Here is a 22129-nt window from a genome sequence, read left to right on the forward strand (position 1 = left end):
TCATCCTGAATAGAAGGGGGAGTTTTGACCTCTGTGATCGACTCCATTAATCAAAACTATCTATCAAACCATTGAAGAACCACATTTGACTCGCTTAGACCAAAACTAGTCAATGTCCTGATTTGAAGGCCGGTTTAGTTTTAACAACTTTTGGTTAACTCGGGTAAAAGGCGGGAAAGAAAACGGTCCAGCGACAACTACGATTTCAGTAAAATCAAATCAATCTCAAAATCAGCAAATCAATATCAATTTATGTGGTAACAAGATGAGAGCACCGGACCCATGTAGCAACAGAGGTTCACTAGGTCCGAGACCCCTCAAACCTTTTAGACTCGGTCACGATGCCTCCCAACCGCCACCATTCGCAACAACACGAACCTCCACCTTGTCATGGGAAATACAAAGAACCCTACTATCCACCATCCCATGATGTGAAGCATCCCCAAATAACATTTCATGCAACAAATATTTTACTTTGACATAAAAAAAAAAAATCCACAAGGGGCCTAACTCAAACTCAAATTTCTCATTTAAAGAGCCATCAATGCAAGAATTCCTAATTCATTCGGAAGGCACTACTCCTTCATCGCTGCTTCAATACAAGATAGAGACGACCAAGCACGAGACAAAGAGATAAAAAAAATCGAGTTCTAAAACACAATAACTACGAGTCCTGAAAATCAATGCTCTTATATCATCTTGATTTTCAGGATTCCATGGATTTAACTCACGGAGAAAAAGAGAGAGGGACTCATTGGTAGAAAACAGGAGAAAAAAAAAGGTGATTAATTTGTGTCTTAACCCTTCCCCTGAAACTCAATTTATAGATTAATAATCTTATAATATTATATTTATGCCCCTAAACTTAAACTAATTACATAAATGTCATCTTTATGAGATGTCTCTTCATTTATGACTATGTCATCACATGTATGGGCTTGTGGGTATTCTCCTTGGTTTATGGGCCTTGAGTCCATCTTCCATCTCTCTTGGATGTGTGGGTCTTCCTTATTATTGTGGGTTTGAGCCTATCTTTCACACACTCAAACTTGTAGGTCTTCTTTGGTAGTGTGGGCTACGACCCATCTTCCAACACCCCTCTTAATATATTTCTATCAAACGTCTAATCTTATTTCACATGTACGATAATATTAACGAAAATTCTTTTGTTTTCATATTACGAGTTCCTAGAGTATTCGTTACCCAAACGAAAAAAGCTTGGAATAGCACGAGACACTAATAGTTGTGCTTGGCATCTCAATTGTGACACTAAACATGAGTTAAAAGGGGGAGATCTTTTTGTGATGCAATGAACAATTTTTTACAATGCTGAACAATATACCATATGATTCTGGAAAATACAGTTAATATAAAATAACAAAACTACCATTCAGCTGATTTTTAACAACAAGAAAAAAAGAAAATCTCCAGCCAAGCTTATGCTTCTTCTAAAATAGGTGATTACATTGACTGAATGAAACTTAGGAGTAGTAAACTAAGTTAGTAAATCCCTACCAAACTCTCTCTTTCTCTCCCTTTCTCCCCCTCCACCCCCCCCCCCCCCCCCCCCCCCCCTCTCCCTTCTCTCTCAAGCCCTAGAGGAAGGATGGACAGACAGGCATGAAAAGTAGGAGAAAACAGAAAAGACTTGAGCTTGGCTTAGCTTTGATACTATGTTAAATTGGGCTAGTTTTATCCCACAATGGCTTGCCAATAGAGAAGGTATACCCAACTTTAAGGCCTAGGATCCTACCAAATCTGTATTTTATATGGAAATTTTACGTACTAATAAACTTAAAATGGCCTCTGGCCTGTCATATAATAAAGAAACTTTCCTGCATTGAGTCAATGAAAACTAATGGGCCTTATAGTTTGAATAAAAGACTACTCTCACTTTTCTGTAAAGCATCGTCTGACCTTTAGGTTCCTGGATTTCTGTGGTAACTTGTATCCAGTTTCAATTTTAATAAAGCCAGGAAGGATAGGTCTGTGGTTCTGTCACTAGAGTAGTTTTACACTTTCATTTCACTATCTTGGATGAACTTTTATTACTTGGGTCTTCCTAACAAATGGGTATCACTTTTCTCCATGTAGATGTGGTATTCTATTGGACTGCCAGAGATAGAATATTGGTAAACCTTCTTCACAAAGATGAATCAGGGATTGGTGGGCATGCAGAGTATGAGGTACAAAGCTCAATTTTCTCTGTATCAAGTGGATGATATTTATCTTCTGTGTAATGGCCACTTCTGTCTATCTGCTACTTCAGGTTAAAGTTCTATATGGTCAAAGCGTTAAAGATAGACTTGTTATTGTTCTTCCAGCTACAGGTATATAATAATATGGTTATTTGTTTGTCTAAATTGCAAAATCAGTCATTATGGTATGAAATTTCTTAGTTTAGAGCTTGAGATTGGTGAGGGCTTGCAATTTCAGTTTTATTACTGTTTAAGGTTGTATAACCAAAATATAGGTAGTGCCTGAGATTAATGTTCAGTATTAAACTACTGGGCGTTTTGTCAGCTCATTGAGTAGGTAGTGCTGTCAGAGAACGTTCCAGTTTGGGAGTAGGAAGAAACCACATCAATCCAATACCTTTTTCTGTTGGATTCTTGTTACTCCATGTACCCTGGATATCTTAAGAAGAGTCCTGTATTTCTAAGTTATAATTGTGTATTGAATATAAAATTTTCTCTCTTACAGGACAAAAAGCGGAAATTGATATCAATTATGAAGCAGAAGATGGAGATGTGCAAAAAATGAACCGTGGTATTATATGGACTGCGATGTTGTGGATTCTATTCTCATTTCTAGTTGCAGTCATTTTCATGAGGTATTTTTGGGGCACACCTTACATAAGCAGAAGATCGGTACCAGCGACTCCAACAGTTTCTGCAGCTCCAGTGACACCTGAGCGTCATCCCAGTAGTGGTGATCAGACGTCCCCACGAACGCCTCAACCTTATATAGAGTATATAAGGAGGACAATTGACGAAACTCCATACTACAGGCGAACTGGGAGGAGGTTTGATCCCCAAAACACTTATTAGAAGTTGCAAGCTCCAATACCTGGAATCCCATCTTCTTTTCAACCATCTGAAAACGTTATCATGGTTTAGGGGAGCATCAATTATGTGACTGTTTGTATTTAACTGAAGGTTATATGTTGTAGCGCATGGACAGAATGTGAAGTGGGAATCATGAGATTTTGCCGTTAACGATCAATGTAAGATTTACTCCTTTTTAAGTGACACTTTTGGATGTGAAACTGTTGAGTCAACAGTAGGAAAACTTGAAGTGGTTCTTAAGCTTAGCTTCAGCAGGCACGAATGAGGTCTGCCCCTCCCCAACTCGGTATGATCAAAGTGGATATTAGGTATAGAGAAAGTAGATTGGATGAGGTAAAGAAAGAAGATCTCCTATTTTCTTGAATACGTATCTTAATGTTTATATGCGCAAATGGAAAAGGTTCAGATAAAGGATCACATCTCTCTTCCAAGTCTTAGTAGTTCGCTGTTGAAAAAAAATTCATTCATGTTTTGGTGGAATTTTCATCTTCCTTACAACTATTTCCTTATCTTTCTGTCTTTCAGAATGAACGAGTTCGAGCCGAGCCTCGAGTCGAGCTCGAGCCTCAACATACATTTAAAATTTTTCAAAAAATATATATCGAATAAAAAGTATATAAAATTATGCATACATTTTACATAAAATTGGGCATAACTTATATATATAATATGTGTATAAGATTGGGCATAACCTCTACTTAAAATTGAGCATAATCTATATATATAATACTTGTATAAAATCCGGCATGACCTCTACTTAAAATTGGCATAATCAATATACATAATACCTGCATAAACACTCCATAAAATTGTCTATACATTCAAAAAACACTTCATGAAAATGTTTATACACTCCATACACTGCATAACATTATAAATAAATTTCATACAATAATCAAACACAACAAAATTAAATAAAATATCACTATCAATTTACAATCACCCAAATAAAAACTATAAATCCTTTAAATAAAATCCTATTACTATTACTAACTTACTAGAAAATTACAAGAAATATTTTAAATTTTTCTTAGGAAAGTTAAATGGACCTCTTATTGCCTTTTCTAAGGAAATAAATAAAAATTAATAATTAATCTAATATATTATTATACTTATCGATAAATTTTTAATCATATAAAATGTCAAACACAAAATTGCTATGAAAATTGCCTCATGCTCAAAGTATTATATCATCAACTGTCAAATACTTATTCAAAATTTTTCTATATGGTTTTTTAACCCTTCTTGGCAAGAAAATCTTACTTTGAAAATTATATGATTTTTTAAAAATAATTTATAATTAGAAAAATATTTTGAAAAAATATGAGGCACTAATGGTCCCTATATTTCTATTAAAAGTGTCCTTTCAACATTTATTGAAAAAACCACTAATAGTCTCTAGAAACGTATTTCTACTAAAATATCTTTTCAATTTATTTAAGAGCCATGAGGAAGGGACAAAGAGTGTTTTTTTTTCCCTTGTTTATGATCTCACACGTAGGGGTGACTTTGAATAAATTATATATAAAATTGTGCATACATTTTTAAAAAATATAATGATAGGGGAGGTTCAGGATTGAATTTCAATAATGGATTAAAATGCACCAATATTAATATTTTTTACTCCAATTGTTGTCGAGCTTGTTTTGTAATTTTTGAATCTGTTTATGGCCTCCTTAGTGCCCCTAGATAAAAATTTATATTTGAGGAAAAACTAAAAATATTTTTCCTATGATACATATTCCCAAAAAAACCTTTAAATAAAATCTTATTACTATTAGTGACTTATTAGAAAATTACGGGAAATATTTTAAAATTTTCTTAAGAAAGTTAAATGGACCTTTTATTGTCTCTTCTAGGGAAATAAATAAAAATTAATAATCAATCTAATATATTATTATACTTATCGATAAATTTTTAATTAAATAAAATATCAAACACAAAATTGCAATGAAAATTGATTCATGCTAAAAGTATTACAGCATCAATTGTTAAATACTTATTCAAAAATTTTCTATACAGTTTTCTACCCCATCTTGGTACGAAAAATCTTACTTAGAAAATTATATGATTTTTAATAAAAAATTTCAATTAAAAAAATATTTTAAAAAAATGAGACACTAATAGTTTATAGAAAATTATTTCTATAAAATTTATTTTTAATTTTTTCTAGAGGAAAAAGTTTTTTTTATTTTTTTATTTTATGATCTCACACGTGCGAAATCGCACTGCGAGATCATCTTCTCGCGAGAAAGGGGGAGATTATTTCTCCCCTGTTCTGGTTTTCCGTCGAGACGACGCGGAGGGAAGGGGGTTCAGGCACCGGGGAGGACCTATCGTCGGGGATGACGGCTACGACGGAGTCGACGGCGATGGAAACAGAGGCGACGACGAGGAGAGAAAGAAATCGAACGGACGGCTACAGAGGCGGCCGGCGAGCAGCTGCGACGGCGGTATAGACGCCGGCGAACAGCTACGACGGCGTTAAAGGCGGCGACAACAACCGATGGGAGGGGATGGCGGTGACGAGGGGGGAGGAAAAAAATTTCCCCCCTCGCTCTCGCTCCTGCTCCCGCTCCCCCGCTCGCTCGCGATCCATACCAATTCATATCGATCCGACTCATTTTGAGCCGGCTCGCGAGCCGACGAACCGAACCTAGCTTCGGTCGAGCTCGGCTCGTTAAGGTAAACGAGCCGATTTCGGTGCTCGAGCTCGATAAATGACGAGTCGAACTTAGCCGAACCGAGCCAGCTCGCGAACCGGCTCGGTTCGAAGCCACCCCTAACCAAGGCCATCCTCGATGATCACTTAGAATGGAGGAGAGAACCTATAAACCCATCATGTGTCTGCTGAGAGCTCTCTGGAGAAGAGGGAGACGCAGATGAAGCCTCCAACAAAGAAAGTTCAGAAAAATCAAAGTCCTGGTTAGAAGTCATCCCAGGGTTTTTGATCAACTCCGGTGGCAGAAAGCTCTCCGAAGAAAGAGGAAATTCATTCTGTATCTGTTGAAAGTTCTTCGGAGAAAAGGAAGATGCATATGAAGCCTCCCACAAGGAAAATTAAGGCCCAACTTTATTGATAAGAAAAGATCACCAATCAAAGTCCTGGTCAGAGGTCATTCCTGGTGTTAGAAAGGTCTCCCAAGAAGGAGAGAACCTGTCTTGTATCTGTTGAAAGCTCTCCCGAGAAGAGGGAGATACAAATGAAGCCTCTAACAAAATGGTTGGCTCTCTCGGTGAAGGTTTGTCTAAGGCGAATTCATTGGGAGGGGCGTCATGCACAGTAGAAGTCCGGCCGGTGAGGAGTTGCCTGTGAAATCTTTGGGAGGGATGTGATGTGCAACCGGAAAAGAGCCAGTTAGTAACAAGTCTGGTCTCATAGGTGGAAAGGTGGAGGCAGTTAAGGAAGTAGAGGTTTGAGGGCAACCCAGCAGAGTAGAGGCATCGACCCTATGGCATTGTCGTACTTCGGAATTCATCCCGCTATAACGATGAACGAGACTGTTAATCTTGGATTTATCTTTAAAGATAGCCTTTTGGAGCACCGGAGCAGAGAAAAAGAACTTAAATACCACATAAAGAAGATAACTGGTTGAGAGAGAATTGAAGCCCATGAGGCCCTTGAGTTGGTCGGCCAAAGTTACTATTACTGCAAATCAATTTCTGCGCTAACAAGAAGTTCACGCGCTTACCTTACGATCACGGCCGCCTCTCTCCGTCATTCACAAGAACACTTGATCCCATTCTTCCCTTTCATCATCTTTGTTTCTCTAATAACAAGAACCCGAAGAAGAAGCACAGAACCTGAAGAGGCGGAAAACGATCGATCGAGGTCCCTGAATTTTCGGTCTCTTTCCCTCGACAGTGACGGCCTCCACAGAATGCTTCGCCGCCGCCATTCCCGACCCATCGCTCCTCGTACCATCTCCTCCGCAAGATCGGCGTCGGGGTTACCGCGGTGATAGACAAGGCGGTCGGTCTCCCGATGGGTTCGGCGGTCGTGGCGGTGAAGTCGATCGGCCTGGAGTGGCTAAGAGTGGTCCTGAACGACCACCGCCTCGAGGCCAAATCCAAGGTGCTTCAATGATACAAGATTCATATGGGTTTGCTTTTCTCGAAGCCGTCTGAAACTAAAAGCAAATTCAAGCTCCCACCGTGGAAATGTTTTCTGAGATGGGTATCTGATCCCAGCGACAGAGTTTCTGAGGTTGCTAACAATATTGACACTTGTATCAGTATCTGTATAAGGACCAGAATCAGTTTCAGTATAGCGAACAATTGCGACTAATCTAATCGGTTTGATCGGCGTCTTTCTTCACTGTCTTTTCTTCCTCGGGCCTCTGTCCCTTACTGTCATTGATCCGCTGCACGAACAACCTCCCTCGGTACAAGATAATCTCACTCTTGAGGTCTTCATCCTCTTCTCGAATCCTTGTCGCTTCTCTCCGGAATCCAAACAGATGAGTTGTAGCAGCTCCTTACCCAGGTGAAGCATACGAAAGAGTACATTAAAGCATATAGATGGGATAAGAGTGAAGGCATATATATCTGGAGGGGAGAAAACCCCCACAGCAAAGACAAGACCAAAGACATGATCTGCAACTCCAACTTGAACCGCTATTCCATTCAATTTGAGTGAGTCACCAACCGTTCACATGAAGGGTATTTAAAACTGACCTTGGTCCCAAAACTTGCTGTTTCACCTACCGTTCTGCAGGTGTGTTAATGAATAAGAAACTTCTGATTGAATATGTCTTAGTTTGTACATTTATGTCAAACTCAAGGATTTCATTTGCTGTTCTTGCTGAGACTGTGAAGTGCTAATCTGTTTCATTGGCATTTGAACAATTTTTCACAATTGTTTTTTCGTTATGCTACCGACACACAATGTACTAGTCCCTATTGGACATGAATATCAGTCGTTTTCTATTGCAAATTCACCTACTCTAATTTCAGTGTTAATCTCTCCATTGTCATGGCCTCCGATCAATGTATAAAACACTGAAAATATTTTAGGTCTAAACTATATTCTACATCTTAGCTAAGGTCAGCCTGGTTCAGAGATAAAATTTTAAATGGAGAGCAGCCTATCAGACCAAGGAACAGACCAAGTTCGGCCTGATGGAGCATAATCTCCTCTGGATCAAGCATGTTATTTTCTGTGTCAACTTATAAAATTTCCAACATCATTCCTCAATTTTTTTTTATTTTTTGAACTAAGATTAACCCTCAAACTGTCAAATCTAACAACAGAATTACAAAGACAATGAAAAAGCAACTCTCCTCTTCCTCATCGCCTTGTCCAGTCCAGTTCTCCTCCTCCACTCTCCCCCCTCCATTTCTGTGTGCAATGCGTCAACCTCCTGGGGCGGCCACAAACTGTGGTCAGGAGACCTCCGCCTCTTATTTGACCCTCAACCCCCACCCACCTCACTCAAAAATTGCAGATTTCTCTAGAAAATGGTCTTTCAGTTCTTCTCCCGGCGGCATGGAGCGACACGCGCGCACACTTCACAGCGCGCTGCCCAGCGTGGCCACCGAGTTCATGAATACACCTCTGCTCCTCCCTCCGGCTCTCCCATGCCTAATGTAAGCAGGGAGGCTTTCCCGAACGTCCATTTCCTCGACAAATCGCTCATAATTACTGAACGGAGAACCCAGACAACAAGAACTAAAGCGAAGTCCTGATTTTAACAATTCGATATCAATTCGAGATCAAGAATGAGTACGATAGAAGCAAGAATCCTCTGAATGTAATCTTTCAATAAATCCAGGTAAAGAATAATAAAGAAAAAAAGCAGTCCAATTAATACACAGTCGAAGAGTTTCAACGTTAACTGATTACATTGTCAATAATCTCGATCATCCACGCAGTAATGGATTGGTTACAGTTGCATACTGATAAAAACAAAAGACAAAAGTAAACTATTATTTAACCTTGGAGTAGCAATAATTTGTTTGCTGTAGCTCAACCAACATGGCTAAGTGGAGAAATTTTTAATTTTATAAAACAAATTGTTATATGCCTAATAAGCATGATGGATATCTTCCTTTACAGATAAGAATTATTTGAAAGAATTCTTCCACCTTCATTTGTTTCAATCAACAATGCAGAAATAGTCTTCCTGCTACCGGAAGAATAAACCAATGAAGGCTCCCCAATATCCAGCCAACTGCATAAACTCATGAAGAACTTGTTAGACCCAATCTTATCTATGTATCTCTGGGTTTCTTCATCAATTAAACAAGTAACTTACCTGAGCTAGAATGCCATTGCCAGTTTGACCTTCAATGATCAACCCTGCTGTCAGTCCTATCATAGCCCATGCCCCATTAATTGCTTCAATCTTACCTTGCATCTGAATCGAGTTCATATATCAATTTAGTGCCAATATACAGAAAAAGATCCATCCATCTTTGCCAAAAAGTAATGATATGTGAGTTTTTGACATTCAAAGTAAAACAATCAATGTCTAATAAAAATTACCGGTCCAATCTTTCAGAAAGGACCTTCTTGGAAGTATGAATAAGCTCACCCTCCTTTAATTTCTCTTTGCCTTTTATTTTCTGCATTTGTATGTCAGCCAAACGCTTAGCCTCCACAGGATCAACCATGAGTATTTCGTCACCACTCTTACCTCCTTTCAGTATGTCAAAAAGGGCAAACATGTTAGCACTTGGCATGAACTCGTATTTCTACAGCACACTACATTATTATCTAACTCGTTTTATTTCTGTTACCATGTTGAATTTTAAGAAAAAAAAATATTTCACTAACTTGTTGTTGTAATTTGTAATAGAGAAAATAAATAAATCTCATTACAATTAAACTACCCTTTTCCTAGTTACACCCAAAATCTACAAAAAAATAAAAATAAATATGTCCTATAACAATTGAACATAAGTTGAAAACTAACATAACTAAAACACCTTTAACTGAGTCTCTTATGTGAGATTTCTCCACCATTCTTGAATATTTTGGTTACATAAAAATTAACACAACATCTGGAATAAAATACCTCTTTCTTTTACTTCTTGTTATTTTTCTCCCTATCAAGGGGATGAAAAGGACAAAGATTCACATTGGACAAAAAAAATATAAGAGAAGAAAATCACTCCTAGTCCTATGACAAAGCACCTTAAACAAGACAAAACGGTCATTGTTTAAAACACTTCGAAATACGTTTTAGGAGTCTTTCAATTTCATTCATAAAAAATTCTTTCCTTCTCTCTTCTCCCAAAAGATCAAATCGATAGATTATTGTGTTATCTTTCCACAAAGTGAGATGATTGAAATCAATTATCTTTTCTGGTAAAAACATTCGGATCATGTTCATTTTAATGGTTTTTTCTGCGCAATTGAACCAGGGTGGAGATCAACCTGGGCAACATGAGTTTGAGATTTACTTTAACCAATGGGGAGTGCCAAAGTAATGAACCCACATCGATTCCTTGGTGAAAAAAAATTCTCCTTTGGTTATGGGTTTTGTGCGAAACTCTTTTGCTGCTCAAGAATAGTTCGTTGTTGCTCAAGCCTATCATCGTTATGGTTGGTGGTTTCTCCTATGGACAGTGACTTTGACAACCCCTTTATACTAGGATTTCATAGATCACCCCTAGTATAATTCCAATTAAGAATTTCACGGAGCTACGACTGTGGTCCGTCGGAATTTGAATTGGAATTGGAATCCTCGGTCGTGTTTTCTTTCTGTTCACAAGAATCTGGAGACCTCACTCTGGTCTCGCTCTAGCTCCAAAACTTGGTGCGTAAGAAAGAAAATGAAATATTTCTGTTTGGATATGCGAAGCTCTATAGATATATAACAACGGGAAAAGCATGTCTTTGCTCAAATACACATCGCCCACTCCCGCTGCACTACTTAATCGGTGTTAACCCGATGTCAGCAGACTCAATTGAGCCATTGGAGTTGACTCATCGCATGTTATTCAAAACGGAGTCTTTTACGTCCTTCGTTCTAAAACACAAATTTAAAATACTTATAATGAAAATTAGTCAACTATTTGATTGTTATGCCATTGTCATTTTCCTTTATGTATTATATATTGATTATAATGATTAATTAAATAACTATTTATTACATTAAATTTTGGTTGATTAATCCAAGAGTTATTTAATTAAATTTTTAATTACATAATAAGATGTCATCATGTAAATTGGTGAATTAATTAATAAATATTAAATAATTTATTTTGTTAAATAATTATTAGTTATATAAATTTTTTATATGTGTATATTTATTTATAATATTTAAAGTATAGACTTGTGAAATACTTAATCATAATTTAATTTAACTATATTTATTTTTTATTTACTATTATTAAATATTTATAGTTTCTACTATTATTCTTTTTAAAAGAGAGTTTTTCCGTTAGAGGGTTTTCTCGGTTTTGTTAATAGGAAAAAATTATCTAGGAGAAACATAATATTTTGTAGCTTATATTGTTCAATTTTGGTAGTTAAAAAGATTAAAAAATATATGATAAAAAAAGGAAATGAAAATTGAGGAGAAATATAGAGGAAATTAATAATAATAAATAAAAATAAAAAATAAAAAGGCTAAAAGAATAAAAAAATGAAAAAAGAAAAAAAATAAAAGAGAAAAAAAATAGTTTGTTATATCATTCCTAAACTTTTCCCTTCAATGCAAATTAATGTCACTACTTAGTTGCTTGGTTATTAAAGTCAGATGGAGAACTTATAACATTGATGTTTTCGAGGAATGTCTTTTATGTGACTATTTTTTATTAAGTTGATATTTGCTAACACTTTGACTTTGGAATCTCAATCAGGGCCGATGGAGCTTTTATCGATGAAAGTGAAATGAATTACTTTTTTGTGTTACTGTGCTCAATGGAAAGTGCAGTAGAAATTTTTTCTAGTGTTTGTGTGCACAATAAAAAAATATATTGGAAACAAGAGAATGAGTTTATTCATAAAATACTATATAGATTTAACTTTGAAGATAATTGTATTAATTTTTTAATTAACAAAATGAACAAAAAAATCCAATAAAAAAATCCATTGAAATGGAAAAAGGTAACGAAGGATAAATCCTGAAGCTCCTGACATTCCAAAGGTGGTGCCGACGATGGGTTACACAACTTCATTGACGAAACTTGAGGGAAAAAATTACAAGTTAAATATAGCACAATTGTCAACTTCAAAGAGACAGGAGAATCCATCTCTCTTTGGCTGGATTTCATTGACGAAACTTGAGGGAAAAAATTACAAGTTAAATATAGCACAATTATCAACTTCAAAGAGATTGGAGAATCCATCTCTCTTTTGCTGGATTTCATTGATGCATTTCACGAACGCAGGGAATCCTTCTTTTATTGGGCAGGTGATGAAGAAGAAGATTGCCGAACGTTTGCAATAGAATCCTGAAATCTCTTCACCGAAGCAGAAAATAAATGGCATCCACATGATCACTTTGAATTCAAAAATCAACGTTTTACAAATTCTTTACAAAATTTCAGAAAACAAAAAAGTCAGCATTGTCGACGTCGTAATACAAATAGTTAGAACAAGTTGTAGTTTGGACCTCCACTATATCAGAAAAAATCAAAGTAAAAGCTCTCCAACGAAGGAGACAACCCATCTTGTATGTGATGAAAGATCTTAAGAGAAGAGGGAGATGCGGACGAAGCCTCCAACGCAGAAAAATCAGAGACCTGGTTAGAGGTCATCCCAGGGTCTGTGAACAATTCCGGTGGCAGAAAGTTGTCCAAAGGACAAGGGAACCCATCTTGTAGTATATGCTGAAAGCTCTTCGGAGAAGAGGGAGATGCAGATAAAGTATGTAACAAAGAAACATCAGGCGCAACTGTATTGATAGGCAAAGAGCACTGTTAGAGGTCAATCCATTGTTTGGTGTCAAAAATCTCTCCCAAGATGGAGAAAACACGTCTTGTATTTGCTGAGAGCTGTTCGGAGAAGAGGGAGAAACAGATGAAACCTCTAACAAAGTGGTCGGCTGTTTGATGAAAGGTTGTCTAAGGCGTGGGCATCATGCACAATCGATGAGCCGACAAATAGTGAAGTAGAGGTTTGAGGCGGCCCAACAGAGTAGAGGGATCGACCCTAAGGCATTGTCGCACTTCGGAACTCATCCCGGTGTTATGTGTAAGGAGACTGTTAATCTTGGATTTGTCGTTGGGCCAAGATTCAAGATCCCCATTCGGAGCACCGAACCAGTGGAAGAGAACTTCAGTACCACCTAAGGTAGAAAGCTGGTTGCAGAGAGACTTGAGGCCCTTGTGTCACCTCTTGAAGGTATCGGCTCTTTTTTTGGGGCAACTGATGAAACTCCGCACAGGCGGCCATGTTGGTTTCTTGGTGATCCTCACTGGCTCTTCTCTTCGACATTACTCTTCTCTTCTTCCCAAATCCCAAACTCTTCACTCTTTGACCGCTCTTTTTTCCCTTCCCACTCTTCCTTTCTCTCGATCAATCTTCTGTAAATCTGCAACGTAGTGCAAATTGTAGATATTTATAGGCAATGAGGACGTGGTAAAAGGCTTTTGTTGGACGCGATAACTCACCTCTCATGGTTAGCACCAACCGGATAATGCAGGTCCAGGATATAACCCCAGCTTTAAGAAAACCGAGTTGGGTCGGCTCTAGTAGGACTCATCCTGAATAGAAGGGGGAGTTTTGACCTCTGTGATCGACTCCATTAATCAAACCTATCTATCAAACCATTGAAGAACCACATTTGACTCGCTTAGACCAAAACTAGTCAATGTCCTGATTTGAAGGCCGGTTTAGTTTTAACAACTTTTGGTTAACTCGGGTAAAAGGCGGGAAAGAAAACGGTCCAGTGACAACTACGATTTCAGTAAAATCAAATCAATCTCAAAATCAGCAAATCAATATCAATTTATGTGGTAACAAGATGAGAGCACCGGACCCATGTAGTATCAGAGGTTCACTAGGTTCGAGACCCCTCAAACCTTTTAGACTCGGTCACGGTGCCTCCCAACCGCCACCATTAGCAACAACACGAACCTCCACCTTGTCATTGGAAATACAAAGAACCCTACTATCCACCATCCCATGATGTGAAGCATCCCCAAAAAACATTTCATGCAGCAAATATTTTACTTTGACATAAAAAAAAAAATCCACAAGGGGCCTAACTCAAACTCAAATTTCTCATTTAAAGAGCCATCAATGCAAGAATTCCTAATTCATTCGGAAGGCACTACTCCTTCATCGCTGCTTCAATACAAGATAGAGACGACCAAGCACGAGACAAAGAGATAAAAAAAATCGAGTTCTAAAACACAATAACTACGAGTCCTGAAAATCAATGTTCTTATATCATGTTGATTTTCAGGATTCCATGGATTTAACTCACGGAGAAAAAGAGAGAGGGACTCATTGGTAGAAAACAGGAGAAAAAAAAAGGTGATTAATTTGTGTCTTAACCCTTCCCCTGAAACTCAATTTATAGATTAATAATCTTATAATATTATATTTATGCCCCTATAACTTAAACTAATTACATAAATGTCATCTTTATGAGATGTCTCTTCATTTATGACTATGTCATCACATGTATGGGCTTGTGGGCATTCTCCTTGGTTTATGGGCCTTGAGTCCATCTTCCATCTCTCTTGGATGTGTGGGTCTTCCTTGGTATTATGGGTTTGAGCCTATCTTTCACACACTCAAACTTGTAGGTCTTATTTGGTAGTGTTGGCTACGACCCATCTTCCAACACCCCTCTTAATATATTTCTATCAAACGTCTAATCTTATTTCACATGTACGATAATATTAACGAAAATTCTTTTGTTTTCATATTACGAGTTCCTAGAGTATTCGTTACCCAAACGAAAAGAGCTTGGAATAGCACGAGACACTAATGGTTGTGCTTGGAATCTCAATTGCGACACTAAACATGAGTTAAAAGGGGGAGATCTTTTTGTGATGTAATGAACAATTTTTTACAATGCTGAACAATATACCATATGATTCTGGAAAATACAGTTAATATAAAATAACAAAACTACCATTCAGCTGATTTTTAACAACAAGAAAAAAAGAAAATCTCCAGCCAACCGTATGCTTCTTCTAAAATAGGTGATTACATTGACTGAATGAAACTTAGGAGTAGTAAACTAAGTTAGTAAACCCCTACCAAAATCTCTCATTCTCTCCCTTTCTCCCCCTCCACCCCCCCTCTCCCTTCTCTCTCAAGCCCTAGAGGAAGGATGGACAGACAGGCATGAAAAGTAGGAGAACATTTATGCGGTACAAAACAGAAAAGACTTGAGCTTGGCTTAGCTTTGATACTATGTTAAATTGGGCTAGTTTTATCCCACAATGGCTTGCCAATAGAGAAGGTATACCCAACTTTAAGGCCTAGGATCCTACCAAATCTGTATTTTATATGGAAATTTTACGTACTAATAAACTTAAAATGGTCTCTGGCCTGTCATATAATAAAGAAATTTTCCTGCATTGAGTCAATGAAAACTAATGGGCCTTATAGTTTGAATAAAAGACTACTCTCACTTTTCTGTAAAGCATCGTCTGACCTTTAGGTTCCTGGATTTCTGTGGTAACTTGTATACAGTTTCAATTTTAATAAAGCCAGGAAGGATAGGTCTGTGGTTCTGTCACTAGAGTAGTTTTACACTTTCATTTCACTATCTTGGATGAACTTTTATTACTTGGGTCTTCCTAACAAATGGGTATCACTTTTCTCCATGTAGATGTGGTATTTTATTGGACTGCCAGAGATAGAATATTGGTAAACCTTCTTCACAAAGATGAATCAGGGATTGGTGGGCATGCAGAGTATGAGGTACAAAGCTCAATTTTCTCTGTATCAAGTGGATGATATTTATCTTCTGTGTAATGGCCACTTCTGTCTATCTGCTACTTCAGGTTAAAGTTCTATATGGTCAAAGCGTTAAAGATAGACTTGTTATTGTTCTTCCAGCTACAGGTATATAATAATATGGTTATTTGTTTGTCTAAATTGCCAAATCAGTCATTATGGTATGAAATTTCTTAGTTTAGAGCTTGAGATTGGTGAGGGCTTGCAATTTCAGTTTTATTACTGTTTAAGGTTGTATAACCAAAATATAGGTAGTGCCTGAGATTAATGTTCAGTATTAAACTACTGGGCGTTTTGTCAGCTCATTGAGTAGGTTGTGCTGTCAGAGAACGTTCCAGTTTGGAAGTAGGAAGAAACCACATCAATCCAATACCTTTTTCTGTTGGATTCTTGTTACTCCATGTACCCTGGATATCTTAAGAAGAGTCCTGTATTTCTAAGTTATAATTGTGTATTGAATATAAAATTTTCTCTCTTACAGGACAAAAAGCGGAAATTGATATCAATTATGAAGCAGAAGATGGAGATGTGCAAAAAATGAACCGTGGTATTATATGGACTGCGATGTTGTGGATTCTATTCTCATTTCTAGTTGCAGTCATTTTCATGAGGTATTTTTGGGGCACACCTTACATAAGCAGAAGATCGGTGCCAGCGACTCCAACAGTTTCTGCAGCTCCAGTGACACCTGAGCGTCATCCCAGTAGTGGTGATCAGACGTCTCCACGAACGCCTCAACCTTATATAGAGTATATAAAAACACTTATTAGAAGTTGCAAGCTCCAATACCTGGAATCCCATATCTTCTTTTCAACCATCTGAAAACGTTATCATGGTTTTGGGGAGCATCAATTATGTGACTGTTTGTATTTAACTGAAGGTTATATGTTGTACCGCATGGACAGAATGTGAAGTGGGAATCATGAGATTTTGCCGTTAACGATCAATGTAAGATTTACTCCTTTTTAAGTGACACTTTTGGATGTGAAACTGTTGAGTCAACAGTAGGAAAACTTGAAGTGGTTCTTAAGCTTAGCTTCAGCAGGCACGAATGAGGTCTGCCCCTCCCCAACTCGGTATGATCAAAGTGGATATTAGGTATAGAGAAAGTAGATTGGATGAGGTAAAGAAAGAAGATCTCCTATTTTCTTGAATACGTATCTTAATGTTTATATGCGCAAATGGAAAAGGTTCAGATAAAGGATCACATCTCTCTTCCAAGTCTTAGTAGTTCGCTGTTGAAAAAAAATTCATTCATGTTTTGGTGGAATTTTCATCTTCCTTACAACTATTTCCTTATCTTTCTGTCTTTCAGAATGAACGAGTTCGAGCCGAGCCTCGAGTCGAGCTCGAGCCTCAACATACATTTAAAATTTTTCAAAAAATATATATCGAATAAAAAGTATATAAAATTATGCATACATTTTACATAAAATTGGGCATAACTTATATATATAATATGTGTATAAGATTGGGCATAACCTCTACTTAAAATTGAGCATAATCTATATATATAATACTTGTATAAAATCCGGCATGACCTCTACTTAAAATTGGCATAATCAATATACATAATACCTGCATAAACACTCCATAAAATTGTCTATACATTCAAAAAACACTTCATGAAAATGTTTATACACTCCATACACTGCATAACATTATAAATAAATTTCATACAATAATCAAACACAACAAAATTAAATAAAATATCACTATCAATTTACAATCACCCAAATAAAAACTATAAATCCTTTAAATAAAATCCTATTACTATTACTAACTTACTAGAAAATTACAAGAAATATTTTAAATTTTTCTTAGGAAAGTTAAATGGACCTCTTATTGCCTTTTCTAAGGAAATAAATAAAAATTAATAATTAATCTAATATATTATTATACTTATCGATAAATTTTTAATCATATAAAATGTCAAACACAAAATTGCTATGAAAATTGCCTCATGCTCAAAGTATTATATCATCAACTGTCAAATATAAGGTCTGCCCCTCCCCAACTCGGGTATGATCAAAGTGGATATTATGTATAGAGAAAGTAGATTGGATGAGGTAAAGAAAGAAGATCTACTATTTTCTTGAATACGTATCTTAATGTTTATATGCGCAAATGGAAAAGGTTCAGATAAAGGATCACATCTCTCTTCCAAGTCTTAGTAGTTCTCTGTTGAAAAAATATTCATTCATGTTTTGGTGGAATTTTCATCTTCCTTACAACTATTTCCTTATCTTTCTGTCTTTCAGAATCAACAAACCTAAGCATGGAGAAGGAAAGAAAACAAAAGAATTAGAAATTAAAAAAGGTGATGGTATATTCATTTCAAACAACACAGAAACCTACAGGGAGAAAACAAAAGAATTAGAAATTGAAAAGCACGTAACTCACTCGCAAACAACGAAAAGATTTACAACATCTTATTCCAACAACAGAAGTGAGTATTAGGAATTATTCATGAATTAGAAGGATCCAATTAAATAAAAAAATCCGTATAAAAAGGGAAAAACAGGATAACAAAGGATAAATCCTGAAGCTCCTGACATTCCAGAAGTGGCGCTGGCGATGGGTTATACGCCTTCGTTCACGAAACTTGAGGAAAAAATATTGCACAATTATCAACTTCAAAGAAACTGGAGATTCCACCTCTCTTTTGCTGAATTTCATTGATTCATTTCACGTAGGCGGGGAATCCTTCTTCTGTCGGGCAGATGATGAAGAAGAAGACTGCCGACCATCTGCAACAGAATCCTGAAATCTCTTCACTGAAGCTGAAAATAAATGGCGACCACTCTAAATAAAACGAATTCGTAAATGTGGTTCTTGGGCTCATTCAAAGAATGGAGCGAAACCATGATCAGTTTGAATTAAAAAATAAACGTTTTACAAACCCTTTACAAAATTTCAGAAAACAAAAACGTCAGCATTATCAACGTCGTAATACAAATAGTCAGGACACATTGTTGGTTGATCCTCCACTATATCAGAAAAATCAAAGTAAAAACTCTCCGAAGAAGGAGAGAACCCATCCTGTAACTGCTCAAAGATCTCTGGAGAAGAGGGAGACGAAGACGAAGCCTCCAACGCAGAAAAATCAGAAAAGGCCCGGTTAGAGGTCATCCCAGGGTCTGTAATCAACTCCTCCACCTCTGAAAAAGTGATCAGCTCCGTCGGTGAAGGGTTGTCTAAGGCGAGGGCGTCATGCACAATCGCAGTGCCGGCCGGTGAGGGGTTTTCAATGAAGTCATTGGGAGGGAAGTGATGTGGAACTGGAAAGTAGTCGGCAGGTAGTGAAGTAGAGGTTTGAGGGCGGCCCAACAGAGTAGAGGGATCGACCCTAAGGCGCTGTCGCACTTCAAAACTTATCCCCGTGAAATCTTGAACGAGACTGTTAATCTTGAACTTGTCGTTGGGCCAAGATTCAAGATTGCCATTTGGAGCACCGGAGCAGAGAAATAGAACTCCAGTACCACACAAGGTAGAGAGCTGGTTGCAGAGAGACTTGAGGCCCTTGAGTCGCCTCTTGAAGGTATCTGCTCTCTTCTTGGGGCAACTGATGATTTGGGTTTTTTGATGATCCTCACTAGCTCTTCTCTTCGGCATCACTCTTCTCTTCTTCCCAAATCCCAAATCCAAAATCGTAACTGACGAGTTGCAACAGCTCCTTACCCAGAAACTCCACCGTCTGGGTGAAACACGAGTCTTCTCCCCTCTGACAATGCTCTTGAAGAACCACAGCTCTGTTGCTGCTCAAGAATAGGTCGTCGCTGCTCAAACCTGGGTTTCGCGCGAAGAACGACAGCTCAGTTGCTGCTCAAAAACAGATCGTCGCTGCTCAAACTCCTACTGTCTCTACTGACTTCGAGTCACCTTTATACTAGGATTTCATAGATGAGTCCTAGTATAATTCCAATTAAGAATTTTACGAAGCATCCGGAGATGACACTTGGCTCAATCTGCTCCACTCTTGCTCCGAAACTTGTGCTTAAGAAATAAAGTGAGATATTTCCGTTTGGATGTGCTCAACTTAACCCCGTGTCAACTGACTCGACTGAGCCATTGGAGTTAGACTCAATGCATGTTATTGAGTCTTTTACCTCCTTCATTCTAAAACATAAATTTTAAATAGTTGTATTGAAAATTAATAAATAATTGATTATTATTTCCCCTCGTGTATTCTATATTGAGCAAGAAGGAAAAGGGAAAGGGAGGCCGAGAGTGAGAAGAGAGGGAGGCCCAGAGGGAGAAGAGAGAGGTAGAAGGGAGAGGGAAGTCGAGAGAGACAAGGAGAGAAGATGGGAAGACGATGAAGGGAGAAAGATGCGAAGACGATGAGAAGGGAGAAGAGATACGAAGACGACAAAGGGAGAAGAAGCAGAGAGAGCGGGAGAATAAACAAATTTAGGGAGAGGAAGACCGAGAGGGAGAAGAGAGTTCAAATGAGATAAAAAATAAAAAAATCGTCGGGGGTATGCATTCAATATTGATTACAAAGTTTAATTAAATAATATTTATTACATTAAATGGGTTAATTGGTTGATTAATCCAATACTTATTTAATTACATAATTAGACTTCCGCTTGTGGATTGGTTAATTAATTAATAATTATTAAATAATTTATTCAGCTAAATAATTATTAGTTACATTATTTTTTTATATGTGTATATTTATTTATAATATTTAAAGTATAAAAGTTTTAAGACTTGTGCAGTACTTAATCATAATTTAATTTTAGTATATATTTTTATATTTAATATTATTAGATATTTATATTTTCAACTATTATTCTTTTTAAACGAGAGTTTTTTTTCCCATTAGCGGTTTTTCCCGCTTTTTTTAGTCGGAAAAAAACATCTAGGAGAATCAGAATTTTTTGTAGCTAATGTTGTTCAATCTTGGTACTTAAAAAGATAAAAATATATATATAATGACAATAAGGAAGAGAAAATTGAGGAGAAATATAGAGCAAATAAATAATAATAAATTTAAATTAAAATAGAAAGACTAAAAGAATCACAAAAAAATAATGAAAAAGGAAAAACAAAAAATTAAAGAGAAAAAAGAAATAGTTTAATGTATCGTTCCTAAATTTTTCCCTTCAATGTAGATAATGTCATTATTTAGTTGCCTGGTTACTAAAACAAGACGCAGAGCTTATAACATCTTTTTGCTTAAATTGATATTTAATAGCATTTTGTTTGGCTTTGGAATCTCAATTGGTACTTTTTATCGATCAAAGTGAAAATGAATTACTTTTTCGTGTTAGTGTGGTTAAAGAAAAATGTACGAGAAAGTTTTTTCTAGTGTTAGTGTGCACAATAAAAAAAATGTAATGGAAACAACAAAATGAGTTTATTCATAAAATATTCAGATAGATTTGTATTTAACTTTTAAATTAAAAAATGAGCTAAAAATTCATAATTAAAAAATATATAATAGTTTAAATAAATATAAAAAATAATATACCTAACAAAATATAGTTACTTTTATAATGTATAAATACTTAATCAAATAGGGTATTTTATTCAAATTTTGACTTTTACATTATCTTAATTATCACTATTAAATTAGTAATTTAACATAATATTAAAAGTCATTAATATAATAAATACTTAATTAAGCTATTTTTATTAATAAAATAAGATAGATTTTAGTTTAGTCTAAATTAATACAATAATTAATAGTTGAAATATAATTATCATTTTATTAATATTATAATTAAAATGCTTAAACAAAAATGTTTACTTTTATTAATGTCAAGATACTTGATCTAATTATCCCTTTTACAATCCCTTAATTATCACTCTTAAATTAGTATTAAAAATCAAGAATATAATAAATAAATAAATATGGTATTTTATTAATAAAATAAGATAGATTTTAGTGTAGTATAAATTAAAAAAAATCAAAATTAATAATTTAATAAATTATAAAAATAAAAAATAAAATACCTTAACAAAGATGGTTACTTTTATAATTTTTAGACGCTTGATCAGATTCTTACTTCTACAATATCTACATTATCACTTTTAAATTAATAAATAAATATATTATTAAAAGTTATGAATTTATATAAATAGGATAAATAGTATATTCATATATTTAAAGTATAAAAGTTTTTAGACTTGTGAAATAATTTAATTTAGTATATATTTTTAGAATATATTTTTTAGA

General features: G+C 36.0%; 2 protein-coding genes across 2 annotated transcripts; both read left to right on the top strand.

The window, feature by feature from the left end:
• The first annotated feature begins 2069 nt into the window (after positions 1-2069).
• On the top strand, positions 2070-3075 carry LOC137962085 (nuclear pore complex protein GP210-like). The gene is made up of 3 exons (XM_068808794.1): positions 2070-2186; positions 2270-2330; positions 2704-3075. The coding sequence occupies exons 1-3, from the start codon at positions 2070-2072 to the stop codon at positions 3048-3050; spliced, it is 525 nt and encodes a 174-aa protein (XP_068664895.1). The 3' UTR covers positions 3051-3075.
• A 12270-nt stretch (positions 3076-15345) lies between these two features.
• On the top strand, positions 15346-16764 carry LOC137962090 (nuclear pore complex protein GP210-like). Its single transcript, XM_068808801.1, has 5 exons — positions 15346-15350; positions 15644-15705; positions 15815-15906; positions 15990-16050; positions 16424-16764. Exons 1-5 carry the CDS (start codon positions 15346-15348, stop codon positions 16762-16764), a joined length of 561 nt encoding a protein of 186 aa, XP_068664902.1.
• Positions 16765-22129: the final 5365 nt, after the last annotated feature.

This window comes from Aristolochia californica, unplaced genomic scaffold (genome assembly GCF_029961685.1).
Source record: "Aristolochia californica isolate CCGP_79_NKW_82.1479 unplaced genomic scaffold, dmAriCali1.0.hap1 SCAF_4, whole genome shotgun sequence".
Lineage (NCBI taxonomy): Eukaryota > Viridiplantae > Streptophyta > Magnoliopsida > Piperales > Aristolochiaceae > Aristolochia > Aristolochia californica.